Source organism: Gouania willdenowi, chromosome 7 (genome assembly GCF_900634775.1).
Source record: "Gouania willdenowi chromosome 7, fGouWil2.1, whole genome shotgun sequence".
In the NCBI taxonomy this organism is placed as follows: domain Eukaryota; kingdom Metazoa; phylum Chordata; class Actinopteri; order Blenniiformes; family Gobiesocidae; genus Gouania; species Gouania willdenowi.
The window spans coordinates 37,302,688-37,317,576 of NC_041050.1; the positions used below are offsets into that span (position 1 = coordinate 37,302,688).

The 14,889-nt window shown below is 35.7% G+C and overlaps 1 protein-coding gene across 3 annotated transcripts in view; it reads right to left on the minus strand.

Annotated features, from left to right (window-relative positions):
- Positions 1–14,889, minus strand: part of nphp4 (nephronophthisis 4) — a 222,765-nt gene that overhangs the window by 102,888 nt on the left and 104,988 nt on the right. For all 3 annotated transcript variants that reach the window (XM_028453910.1, XM_028453909.1, XM_028453908.1), the window contains exons 9-11: positions 11,669–11,872; positions 10,052–10,187; positions 5,731–5,783 (exon numbers count right to left, since the gene is read on the minus strand). In XM_028453910.1, coding sequence (XP_028309711.1) covers positions 5,731–5,783; positions 10,052–10,187; positions 11,669–11,872 — 393 coding nt within the window. The remainder of the gene's footprint in view (positions 1–5,730; positions 5,784–10,051; positions 10,188–11,668; positions 11,873–14,889) is intronic.

Sequence of the window (14,889 nt, forward strand, 5' to 3'; positions counted from 1 at the left end):
CTGTGCACGTTATTGTATTTTTGCACCAAAAAATAAATACCCAAAAAAAAAAGGAAGTGGACGACTAAGACGGCCTCCCTGGTTTTTCTCATTACTCACCGCCTCCTGCTCGTGCCGCCTTGTCACAACTACCAACAGCAGAGGTGTTTTTTCACAAAGGGTTTTCTGTAGCATTTAATTCTGTAGAAGCTCAGATGGCCATGAGATGAATTTTCCCCTTGTTTTCATGCTTTGAACAGGCAGTTGCTGGATATTAAATGGCACTTTACAACCAGATTTGCCCCGACACATCGAGTAGGTACTGTTAACTGAAAGCTGCATTTTTTGACAGTTCAGCACTTTTATAATTTACAACACAAGGACAAAAAACCCCATCTAACTACAACGGTTTTCATATTCAAAAAACACGTTAGCAGAACATTTTTCTTTGTAAAGGAACCTATGACTCATTCTTCACTATAATGGAAAAAAAAAATTATTGAAAACAGGCACCATGGCTGCTGCACATTTGCAGGCATTTTGAAAAGCATAAACTATAAGGTTGAATATTACAAGCCTGTTTGTACTTTTGACTTCAATTATGGACTTTAGAAGAAGAATATTGTCATGTATCTATTGGTATACACAGGCTACATCAAATTAATTATCTGTATTTAAACTATTCCTAAGGAGCAGAGGGGAGCCACAGTGTAGTGCCCATTGTAAAGGCTGGGAGCAGATTTAAAACCAGTGTCCATCCAGTGCCATTCCAGTTCTTTCACCAGTCAGCAGTGATAACAAATTATGTTTATTGCTATCACCAAATTTGCTGCAGTTGATGTCCATGCATTAGTTCAATTATTGCTGCCTTTGTAGCCTTCCCTATTGAGAATTGGCTTTATATTTAATTAGGGGCGGGAAAATTAGAGCGTTAATTTGCCTTAATTTTTTCATATTAACACATTAAAAATTAATTGACGCATCAATTAATTTGACCACCTGTCTGTTCCTAGGTGCAGTACAATGATAAACTCCATACAGAGCAGAGGACATAATGTGCCATAGACACCCAGCTAGCATTGGAAAACTCAAAACACACACTTAACACTTCCTTAATGTACCATCTACGAGTGACGCATCCGGGTTCAGCGGCGGCGGTGTCAGGCAGACAGGGCGGACTACGCACTACAAAGCAGAGACCATCCAAATTATGTTGAACTGCTACACTGCAAGTAGCTAACTGTAGCTAACTGCTACAAGTCAGTATCAAAACTTGAGATGGATGAATGGCCTCTGCAGTGGTGGCTGAAGAGAAAAGACTCCTACGGTAAACTAGCACCCGTTGCTCACAATTATCTCTTCTCCTGCCACCGCTGTCCTGTGAGAGACTGTTCTCCCTCTCAGAATATGTGATTCAGAAAAAGAAGGCTTCTCTCTCCTCTGCTAATGTAGAGAAACTTGTGTGTCTCAGCAGTTGGCTCGATGTGAAAGAGGAATAGGTTTGGTTAAACTAGCACAGGTGACAGAACAAATACGCTAAGTGGAGATTTTGTGCAACATTTGAAAGCTGCTAAACTAATGCACAAGTTAATTACATCTCAGAAGCTTTTTTCAGAGGTCTAAAGTACAGGACTAACAGGTTTTAGACTATTTTAAGAACCCCAGAAGACAGGTGGTTATTTTGTTTGCAGAGGGTTTTGTACTGCCAAAAAAATATCCAGTCTTTGTATGAAATTACTGATAGGAACCATTGGAACCAATTATTTTTTGTTACTGTTGTTCTACTGCTGCTTTGAAAAATTACATAAATGCATTTCAAACAAAGTTTTAAATAAGCTATTTGTATCAGCATAATTTTCTGTTCATTTACATTATAGAATAATACAATGTTGAACAAACAATGTTTTGAATCACAAGAAATGTATTTGTTCTAAGCTTTGTCTTTTAAAGAAGTATTAAGTTATTTATTGCTACACCTCAGCTTTATGCACTTTCTATCGTGATTTTTTTCAGATTTGCGATCAATACGTTTTTGGGTTTTTTTTTTTTTTTATCGCCCTATACTGTATTTATGTGAATCTGTTTTTTTTTTTTTTTTTTTGATACACTAATCAGTTGTTGCCCTTTTTCTGGTCCATGTCTTTGTGCTCCAGCCAAGGTCATGACAGTACATTAACATATCCCCTTCTACTGTCTCCATTGTTGGCCCATTTTACCTCTTTCTCACAACTGTAAAGTTTATTATGTAGAGTGGCGAGATGAAGATCTATTAAAGCTGTGTGATTTAAATTGGGTTTAAAAAGCCAAATGTGGAGGAGAGGAAGGCCTATGATTAAAAATGTAATGTTATTTTAGGGGTTATTCTGGTGTTGAGTGACAGCCAAATTATGGGGGCTCTTGTTTGAATCAATTAGGAAAGCGTTTGTTGACAGAGTAAACATCAGGTGGTAACTCAGTAATGATGGTCTCATGTGGAGTGAAGTCAAAATGCTCAAAAGACCAGTGGCTTATTAACAGCACCTGTCTTCATCTAGACAACACATGTTTTCTAATAACAGAATAAGTAAAGGTAAATAACGATCTTTAGCTATAAGTTTGTATGAATTGATGTGTAAGTTCCTCTTTTAAAACGTACTTTTCCTCTACAATTATCCATGTTTTGATTGAACAGTTTTCCTGGTATCATTTTATTTGAAGTTTTAAACATAAGGTTTACATTACACTGTCATCATCAGTCATTAACATGAATAAGGTGTCATGAAGGCTGAGTGTCGTTGAGTGTCATTCACTAAATTATGACACCTTTGAAATGTGATTGTATCTGACCCAAGGGCCACATGATCAACATTTATGTCAGCATTAGAATAATGATTGATTTCAGCATTAATAAGGGGACCATTTTTGTGTTGTTGTTGCAATTTGGTGTACTTTTCTGTCATTATCTGTACTTATGCTGTCGATTTGCAAGTTTTTAAGGTCACTTTCTGAATTTTTGTGTAATTTTGTTGACAGTTTGTGTATCTTTAAAGCTATTCTGTAATGTGTTAGTTTAAATGGCTTTAGATGGTTGTGTGTACTTCGTGGAATTTGTGTGTTTTGGGAGTTATTTTGTGTATTATGTTGGGCTTTATATTCCTTCCAACTTCTTGAAATACATTTTTTGTGGATTTGTTTTGGGGTTAGGGTAACAACGGGTTTGGGTAACGAATGACACATAATGACAGCCTTCTTGACACCTTATTCATGCTAATGACAGGTGTCATGTCATTATAATGACAACGTAATGCCAGTCTTTATGTATAAAACTTCCAAGTACAGTTTTACCGTTTTACTTTAATATCTAAAACTGGATAATTTGAAGGTGTTAACATGCAGTAAATGTATGATTATGACCTTTAGTGTTTTAAAATGAATTCTCTCCAAGGTAGACCAGTGGTTTTGGGAATTAAAAGATGATAAAGAGCAGGTTGTATGTGGAGCAGTGTAGCCAGTCAGGTAACATGATCTTTAATGTCATCCCCAAAGAGCTGCCCAGTATGACCACCACGGTCATTGCTTCTTAGCACTAGGAGCTGCCCACTCGTAGCTTCTGAGGCTCCAGCTGCTTAATCACAATAAGGGTTGATTTTCAGAGTTCATGGGCACAGCGCTCCCACGACTCCCCCTCAGCTCCTGCTGGGCCCGTTTTAAAATGAGTCGACGAAATGGACTTGATTCAAAGCAAAGTACACCTCCTCCGCATGCTCTATGTGTTGGTGTGTGTGTGTGTGTGTGTGTGTGTGTGTGTGTGTGTGTGTGTGTGTGTGTGTGTGGGGATCACTCAGGCTTAGGAATGACAGAGTAACACCCTATAGCTCAGCCAGCACAAACCAAATGGAGCACGCACATTTGGTTATATATTACATGTTGGTATTAGACTATGAAGTGAATATGACTCACCATCACAGAGTCTTAACATGTCATAAATAGATGGTTATTATATTGTGAAAAAACATTAAAAAAAAAGGTTCCTGCAGGGATTAATCTGCAAATACCATTTCCCGTAGGGAAGCCTTAAAAAAATGAGTGGATGATGCAAATGTGACATTTAATGTGATTGTGTGCATCTTGACTTGATTACTCCTCATCATCATCATCCTGATCAGTAGAAGCTCTGTTTTCTTGGTTTCAGTGTTTGTGATATTGGTATTAGGTTTATTCACAACATTGTGTTGTTTAGTCTTTGAAAAGAACAAACTCATTCAACACATACACACACACAGCCAAGCATACTGCAAATACTATGATTTAAAGGAAAGTGCACAATGTCAAAGTAAAAAGAGACCATGGCCCTCATTTATCGACAGTTCGTACATTCAGATCTGAGCTTACGATGTGCGTAATGTGATGAATTTTTGGTGAAATTGGTTGAAGGCATAATAAACACAGACAAAGGACAACATTTAGTCTTTTTTAAGGCTTTTTTTTAATATTAGCGTTTCGATCATTAATTTATTTTAATGTGATATTTATTTCCTAAAGCGTACGGACTGAGGCTTATATAAACGTCATATCCGTGTGTGTCTCCAAGATCTCTGATGTGAAGTTGTTCTCAGCACACAGGGGGGCAGACATCACCTGCTCACAGAGCGTTTAAATGAGCTCCTTTAATTCCAGTTTTCACACATTCAAAAAGCACATCTTTGTATTGCTCCACCTCAGATGTGAGGAGGCAGATTTTTATCTTGGAAAAGCTCATTTTCTTATTTGACCTCAGTGGGCGGGCCCCCAAAACAGGAGGGCGAAACAAGTTAATGATCTAATTCAGCCGTCGCATTGATCGACACCCGATAATTTATAGGCAGGGATTGGTTAACTACCAATGCTTCATGAATCCCACGTTGGTCCTGTCGTACGACCAAATGTGAACTCACATTTGCACCTGTTTTCATGCAAGGTTGATAAATGAGGAGCCCTGTGTGTCACTGTTGTGCTCTAAACCTATTGTGTTTTGCAGCTCTGTGGCAGTTTAAATAAATCTTTTATTTTTATTTTTAAGGTATGCTTGACCTGCCATATACAGTATCTGCCAGTCCAGACACTGGTAAAAGCCTGGGTTATTCAACATTTACTGTATGAATGTTGTCCACTAAGCAATGAAAAGGACTGTATACTGTATTTATGCAAAGGTGGAGATACTTCCTGATCCCAGGCCAGCAAGTAACAAAAAACCATTCATCACAGTTTATCAACCGAGTGCAGATGAGAATTTTTTTAAATTACTTTATTAATGTATTAAATTACATTACACTCTGTTATTTTGACATGCTTCTCACACACACATAGGCCCGAATCACACACACGCATTAATGGAGAGATGTAAGAGTGGGGCTGCTTTTACAATGAAGGGAGTGCAGAGGAGCAGTGTTGGGGTTTGGTGCCTTGCTCAAGGGCACCTCGACAGTGTTCGAGAAGTGCCCTCGCACCTCTCCAGCTACCAGAACAACTTCTATATTTTGGTCCGCATTGGGACTTGAACCGGCCACCCTCCGGGTATATATATATAAATATATGGAAATTTTGTCTTTTATGATGCCAAGCTTACATGAATAATGAAGTTGTTGAAAGAAAAAAAAAATGTGTTTAAATAATAGATTAATAAATTCACCAATCAAAGCACAGTGTTCAGTACTATGTTTGGTCTTTGCTCGGTCTAAACAACAAAGTAAAAGTAAAACATAAAAGGAGTAGAAAAGTATGACGTTGTCTTACCCCAGGGCCCTGAGGAGAGTCTGGAGGTGAAGGTTTGGGAACACATTTGGTACCTAAAAAATAACATTAGATCATCAGTGTGATCATTTTGAGCACATTTTATACAACGATTGTCTTTATTCTGTCATATTTCTTCTTCATTCCTCCATTTACACACGTTTACATTAGGTTAACAGCAGCACCATCAAATCTTTTGCGTGCCCAAAGCATCTGTTCAAACACAGTTAACTTTATACTTTAGACATTTATTGGAATATCATCTCAACTGTGAAAGGGAACAGAGTCTGTCCCCAAAAGGTAATATTTTCTCACATTGACTGGTTTTTACAATTTACACAAATCCTTAAGTGGTGGTGTAATTAGAATACATGATGTGGTGGCAAAATTGATTAATTATGTATACTCCCATGATACAGCTTCTCTAAATGAATGTCAGTTGGCCCCAGTTTAATCTCGAAGACCAGAGCACGTCCAAACCCTCCCCAGACATCACACACACACACATCATATACACATACACACACACATACATCATATACACATACACACACACATCATATACACACACTCATCCACACACACACACACACACACACACACACACATACACACACACAAACACACACACACACATCCACACACACACACACACGCACACACATCTAACTTTCACTGACCCCCCCCCCCCCCTGGTCTCTTCTTTTGTTGTCTGTGGAAGTAGGAAGGTGGGTGGGACGGTGGGGTATAAATGTGTGGAAAAAGGAACTTTTGGCCTCTTCTTCTTCTCCTGCTCTTCGCGCCCTTTCCCCTGGCCAGGGGAGACCAATGCTTCGTCCAACCCGCTTTGTACCTTTTCATTTAGTTTAGATTAAATCATTTTTTATTACTTCATCATCTCTCCTGTCTGGTCTTCATCATTTATCACCACAGAGTGTGTTTCCAAGTCAAAGATGAGGTAACCGTAAATTTCACCGTAACACATGACCATAGTTAACAAACAGAAAATATGAAAGATAAATGATGTGTTATAATGTGGTTGATTCTCACACGCTCTCATATTATGCACTAGGCTTGTCGTGGCATTTAGAAACTGTCTCAGTAGTTGGGAGGTCCAACTGTACGTCTTCCATCTGTTCAGAGTCGACACGTCTGGCTCTCAGTCACAAACGTGCTTTGGCATCGTCTCCTGGAAGCATTTTTAGTTTTTTTCTTCTGAGAATGGACCTCTGCTTTTACTTTGGTAGTATATCCATTTAAAGCAGCAATTTAACTTTTAACTTTCATATATATATATATATATATATATATATATTATACTTATTGTTTGTTTTTAAAGATTTTATATATTCACATATATATATTTATATATCAGTAATTTTACTTGCTTTAAAATAAGTACTTTTTTTACATTTCTACACCCAACTGTTACGGAGAAAATTATGTTTTGTTTTAAAATGATCAACGGACATTGAGAAACTACAAAAAAGTAAATGACCAGAAAACAATTGCATCACATCACAGCCGACCAATCAGATTAAACGTAATGCACAAGGTTAAAACAGCATTGAATGAATTATTTCAGCCTAATAATTTATTTTATTTTGAATTGAATTTATTTATTTTTTTTTTTAATTGTACATTTTGACAAACCTTATTTTTTATACAGACACATTTGTGGAAATAAAATTATGTTCCAATTGTTCAAGATTTGGTCTTGCTTTTTACACATGAGATGTTTACTGTATGTAAGGGAACCGTGGTCAAAAAATAAAAAAATAAATGAAAAAAATGGGGGTCAAAAGTATCAGTAACTTTTACTTTGAGTAACATTTCATTTGATTTTTAGTCAACTATTTTAGTGTGTATATGTATATATTCTGTTTTTAATGTATGTGTATTGTGCAATGTCCTTTCTTGCCATGTCTTCCCTCTTTCTTCTTCTTCTCTCTTTTTATTATGTTTTATTTTATTTTATTTTATTTATCGGCTGCTGAGCAAACGTTATCTCTATCTATTATTGAGCTACTTTTTACTTGTACTTGAGTATTTTATGTATGACTTATTGAGTACAATTTCAATCAGGTAACGATACTTCTGTTATATATTAGGATATATTAGTACTATTTACACCTCTGGTGGTTTGTTGTGAGATTGAAGGAATATGCAGCTTATTTTTAAGCTGCGTTGGTTGTGAAAATATTCTATACTCTTTAGTGATTGAATGCACGCATCAAATAAATGAGTTGGGTCTTTTTTTTTTTTTTCATTTGACTGCAAAAAAAACCAAGGCCATGTGTTGAAGGGAAAAATATTCTCACAATTCAAAGCATTCTGGTTTCTATAGAAACCCGCGACACTAGAAAATGAATGTAAAAACTGTAATAAATAGCTGTACCTCCCCTGTTCACCTCAGGTAAACGTTACTCTCACTCCAAAGATAAGTAAACAACATCATTAGGGATGAATGGTGGTCTGGGGTCTCACACACCTTCATCCTGCTGTCACCAGGATTTAGTGTCTCTGCGAGGTGTTCAAAACACTTTCAATCAATGCCCTGACAAGAGGCAAAGCTGATCAGCAGACTGGGTCTCAATCAGAGATACAGTGAGAGGCATGTGATTTATATCAGGCTGTGCACAGGTTGCTGTGTATTTAATCAAAGCTCTCGCTCAGTGGGAGTTCACATTTCTGGATTTATCACTTAGTTTGTGTCTAACTAGGCAAAAGAAAAGAACAAAGGCCTTTATATAAAATGAAGATAAATAAATATAATAAATATGATCTGACATAGGCAAATGATATAGCTTAGATTATTGACATATTATTATATTATAAAAGAGACGATTTTCTGCTATGGGAAGCATCCAAATGATATTTAACTTTAATCCTCTATTATAATTTAGGCTGATATTTAGATCAAGTTTATTCGTGTCATATTTTTTTAATGCAAGCGAATGAAATCTGGTGATTTCAACACAACATAAATCACACCATGTTTTATGCTAAAATATTGCCTGATTATTACACTGTAACAACATTGATCCTCCACTGTTCATGGTCTAAAGCAGTGTTTCCCAACCAGGGGTACGTGTACCCCTAGGGGTACGTGAGCACATTGCAGGGGATTTGTGTAAAAAATAAGAATTTATTTCCAAGATAATAAAAAATATTCTCAGTCATTTCACAAGTCCATCCATGGTACGTGTGCACAATGACTCGTTTTTAAAGTTGAAATGCCTGTTAAAGGAGACATATTCAAAGAAGCTCCTTTTGTGGTAAATGTCATAAAAGTTATATATACTGTAACACAGGCAGGTTAATTATTTGTTTTGTATTTATTTATTTATATTAATTATTATTTTTTATTTATTCTTATTTTTTCAACTTTATTATTTTTCTTTAATAACAATACAATCATAACATATTAGTATTAATAATACAGTATTAATAATACAAATGTTTACTATAATATTATTTCTTATATTTATAATTTCTATTGCCTTTGAAGGCAACATCATTTTATGTATAATTTGAGTTAAATAAGCCTGAATATTAATTGTTCAATTTAAGAAGATGAAATAAAATGACTTGTGTTGAATATTCAGTTGTGTTATGTTCTACTTTTGGAGAATCATGAACACGTCTGAGTGAGGGGGTTCTCATGGTAACACAAAAAAGGCTCAAGGGGTACACAAGACAAGAAAGGTTGGGAAGCACTGGTGTAGAGCACGTGTCAAACTCAAGGCCCAGGGGCCACATTTGGAGCTTTGGAGCATCTGATTTGGCCCACAGGAGAAAGAAAAAATGACAGAGAAAACATGAATCATTGTGTTAGTGAAACTCAACAATATTTGCAGGTTCTCACAGTTTTCCTGGTGCTTATATCGCATGTATGCAGTCATTTTTAATGTTGAACAATTGAAAAAACTAAAAATTCTTACAAAACCTTCAATTTTCCTCACATTATTACATAATATTTCCCTTAATCAAACAGAAATTAGTCCCAAAAATCAAGAAAATTTAAAGTGAAGATCCTGTTGAGACTGATATCTGTCACTTACTGCTTGGAAATGGTCGGTATCTTAATTATTTTGTATTTTATGTATACGTAGAAGTGGTATATGATATATTAATGTCGAAATTACTTGTTTTCCCGCATAAAATCTGTGGAACACTTGTGGTAAACTGTTCCATATTTGGCCCCAAAACAAAATGAGTTATACTTATTTTAAAGCAGCTTTTATGATAAAACTCTGATTCAAGTTATAAGAGTCTACTGCTTTTTAGAAAAGCAAACTTAGAGTTTATTAATGATGATTACCTCTTAATGGTGAGACTGGTGACCGTCTCTGACATGGCACGACTTCCTGCTTCATCTTTACAGGGGTCTTTGGGCTGGATGTTTCCACACTGGATGACAACCAGAATGAAATAGAGTCGACTGCTTCAGAGAGTTCCTGGGGGAGAGGGTTTAAACATTAGAAACAAAAACAATATTTACACATGGTTAAAACATAAACACGATTAAACTGCTATGTTGGGGCTCCACAGAACCCCAACACGCAACAAACGCCAGGGGTACGGCGTACGATTTAGGACATCGTCAGGTCTCAGTGTGAGGTATCAGGTATCAGATAAAACCATGTCAAATGTCACGGTCACAGGCTTCAAAATAAAAGTCGTCAAACACAACACGACATATGACATGTTTTGAACAACCGGAAATACACATGACGTCATCGATATGTGCTGCTTCTGATACAACAATAAAGCTGTTATTTTCTATTTATTTTTAAAGGTTAAGATACATCATTGTTTCATTTAACTATGTATTTATTAATCAAACAATACATTGATATATCTTAACTTAAAAAAATAAATAAAAGGAAAGAACAGCTTTTCAACTTACTTCTTCATGTGTACTTCCTGTTCCTTCAAAATAAAATGCCATGTCTTGTTTTAACCCCAACGTAACAGAGAAAAGAAATTGTCATCAAGCAGTGGTTCTCAACTGATTATTAAAAAAATATATTTTACGTAATAAATCTGTCATATCACAGTACAATAAGTAGCTGTAATCAAATTATGTCACTTTTTTTTATGTGAATACTCACTTTCTTCAGTTTTGACAATCAATTCAGCAAAATGTATTCATCTAAAAATTCAATCAAAACAATTCAAAACTGCAATTTATTAAGAAATAGTAAATCTTATGAGTGGATATTAAATAAAGTCATTACCACCACTTACTGTTACTGTACATGTTAGAACGGATGACGCTTTGCAGAAGGAATAAGTCTATTTTTAATTATCCCTTTTCTACTCAACACAGTTCTGCAACCCACTTTTTGCTACTAAATAAGGGTTTTTCAACCACTGGGCCGTGGCACACTTGTGTGCCGTGAGAGATCGTCAGGTGTGCCGTAGAAAATTAATCAATTTCACCTAATTAGTCTAAAAAAATATTTTTGAAAACAAACTATTTATTGTCTGCAATTTACAGTAGGCTTCACAGCAGCTCCCAACTGATAATACATCTATATGTAATGTATTAAAAAAATACAACATAAAATAACAATACAATATATAATGTAAAATTAAATGATATGAAAAAATACACAAATATTTAACAGAATACAGTTTTATTGTAGTTCTAATTTCTAATGTTTATTGTTTTGGTTTTTTGTGGTTTAAACTTTCTTTATCCCTCCTACAACGTGTATGACGTATGCAAAAAATTCAAGATTATTAAAAAAAGATTTCATTTTTATTAGAAAAAAGAAACATGACAGATCATATAACTTTTTTTCTTTGTGTTTATTTGATTCCTATTCAAGACATTATGATAAGAATGAATGTATATTGTAAATATAGGTCACAAAGGTTTATTTCTTTTTACATTTTTGGTTGGTGGTGTGCTTTGGTGCTACATTGTTACCTTTGCTCTCGCTGGAGCTTTAACTAGTGCAGGGCTTTGAGTGGAGCAAAAGACCATGACTCCATAGGGGTTAGGCTCCGCCCCTCCTTGCAAAACAAGCTGGATTTCTTTCTGCTTCCAGTCCGTCGTCTCCTGGAAGGGGCAGAAAATAGCCCAACGAAGACACTGCAAGAAGACTGCTCTGGATGTGGAGGTAGCAGACAGCTAGGAACACAAAGGAAAACACATTTCAGACACGAATATTATATGTTTGAACAGGTGAAGCTGCATTCATTAACAACTCAGATCTTATAGTTTTATACTCTCTGAATATAAGTTTAAGTTGGCTCCTGGAACTTTAGTACATTTTGGCTGCTAGCTCCTTTAAAATAATCCACTTTATCAGTATTTTATGGCTATGTATTTCTACAAAAGTCAATAGCAAGTGTGCTTTAAAGACAAAATCATAGTTTTTTCCAGTACTTTATGATCTGATACCTGTGGATCACAATAGCAGCAGAAGTCTGTCTATTTTGGAACATGATTTACTGTCATTTATAATAAAAAAACATATATTCTATAAAGCAACAATTGACCAATTCTGCACTTTAGCAGATTAATAAATATTTCACCCAGAATGTATTGTAATTATTCATATGTGGGACAAAACAGAATCCAATCAAAGGCAATGTGGAATATATAATACTCCAAAAAAATCATTGGTTATCTGGACAATAAAAACTATTCAGAAGAGTTTTATTCATAAAACATCAATTATTAATTATTATAAAGAACCTCTTTCAAATGGGAAAAAGGTAGAAAAATAAACCTTTGTCCATGGTTTATCAAAGAGGGGCTCAAAGCTGATCCTAGATAAAGTCTGAAATGTGATAAATTATGGATGTTTTCATATAATGGAAAATATATTTGTTATAATCTAGAACCAGGACCCAATCAAGGGGACTTGTTGACTTTTTCTTTCCCCTTTAACGGCTCATAAACTTTTATTACAGCCAAAAGAAACTTAAGTGAAGTAATGTACTTCTTTACTGTCTCCCTAAAAAACGCTGTATTTACTTGAGATGTTTGGATAAAAAATGCTGTTAATGTTGTGTGATGTTTATTATAAATCATGGCAAATTGCCACTTATTTCTACCGATACAGCTTATTGTAAAACAGTGTTTGATATCGACACTTTATATTCCAAAGAGTTGTCAAGGTCTTTGAAATCCTTTCCTTTAGTGCTTTGTTTTTCAAATAAGGACACTTTTCAAATGTCACTTTAATTTTTGCATTATGCAAAAAATAATTGTGCTGTCCAGTTAGCAAAGGCCAAAGTCAAGCGTTCAAGAAGTTTAATGAAAGTGACATTTTGAACACAACATGAAACAATGCAACAGGGGAGGGACTTTAAGAGCTCCAGGTGGAAAGGTCAAATCCTATTGAGACTTTGCTTTGGCGTCACAATTAAATTCTAGTTTACTCCTACGTATATACCAACAAGTTCCTCAGAGGCTTCAACCAGGGGCGACACTAGGTTTTAAGGATGGGGGGGGGGTGATGTAGCACGCAAGCTAAAAACTTCACAGCTAACAAAGACTGAGTAATTATTATTATTTCAGCCTGTTTTATTTAATACAGTATAACAATAAACATAGGTTTGCTCAGTAACAGTATGTTTACAGCATGAACAAGAAAAAAAAAACAACAATTGCGAGTTACTTGGTTGATGTAAGCATTAAAGAATGAGAAGGCAGAAACTCCTCTATATATATATACAGACCCTTTCCAAAAAATTAGAACATCATGGAAAAGTTCATTTCCATAATTCCATTCAAAACGTTAAACTTTCATTGATTATAGATTCAGGGCCCACAATTTAAATGATTGTTTTTACATAATGTGGGCTTCCAGCTCATAAAACTCACAAAAACAAGAATTTAAAAAAACTAGAATACTGTGAAGAAATTGCCATTTAATTATCAGTTTTTGCAGAAAAAAAAAGAGGAGAAGAAGGACTGGACTGTTGGCCAGTGGTCCATGGTCCTTGTTTCCTATGAAAGTAAAGTGTGCCTTTCATTCTGGAATCAAGGTCCAAGGGTTTGGAGGAAGACGGGTGAGGAACAGAACATTGCACCCCAAATGTGTGGATATTTCACACTGGACCTCAAACAGCTTGGGTTCTGTTCTTCACCCCGTCTTCCTCCTGATTATAAAATCACTCTGAGTAGCAGCGACGTTAACATCTATGTCTATGTAATTAAACCAGCCATTAATGAAGTAGGACCTTTATCCTTAAGATATTTATTGTTCGTTTCTCAACAACTTATTGGACTTAATAATATTTAACAAATCAAACATTAATTTGAAGCCCTTTAAAGATATTATTTTGACATTGGAACTCTGGAAATTATCACAGTTCAATCCATTGAAATGTCTGTTCTTTCCTCCACTCCCACTCCTGCTCTGTTCCATGTCTGCACTCCTACAGAACATGAGGGACGGAGCCAAATGAGCGTCTTGCACATGACCCAACACTCTAAGCTTGTATTATTCAGTGAATATATTTCAGAGAGACAGAGAGAGAAAAACACTGGCTGAGCTCAGAGAGGAATGTAAAAAATAAAAGACGACAAATCAGGATATTTTCTATAGGGACGCCTACGAAAAGCTTGGAAAAAAAGCTTTTATACATCCAACGCTCAATGTCGATCACACATTGCTTGAGTGCTCCAATTGTAGAAAACTGATCCCATGTTTAAAATTGCTCTGACAAACTGCCACAACCCAACATGTAAAGTAAATATCTACAGTAGCCTATAACAGGACAAACAGGGAGATATTTGGAATAATCAGAGCCAAAAACACATTATACTGCAAGAAAATAAGAATCTTCTTGCCACTCAAAGCTAGCAGCTGAAGGAATCCCAAGGTTGGCTTTGACACAGTGGTTCTTAAAGTGCTCCAGGCTTCGTTTGTTTGGTTTTTTTGGTGATCTACATATGAACGGCATAAAGCTCTGCCAGTTCTGGCTGTAAAACAATGACACTGGAGGATTCTCACTCTGCAATGAAGGTTTGAGTAAACAAACAGAATAATAGCTCAATTCAGACTGAGAGCCGTGCTGAAAAATTCACATTATGCATGGGCGGTAATTCCTTCTGCGCAGATTAAACCACTACAATATGCATTTACTTGGATAAACAACAACAGAAATCAATGGAAAATGTAAACAGGTGTA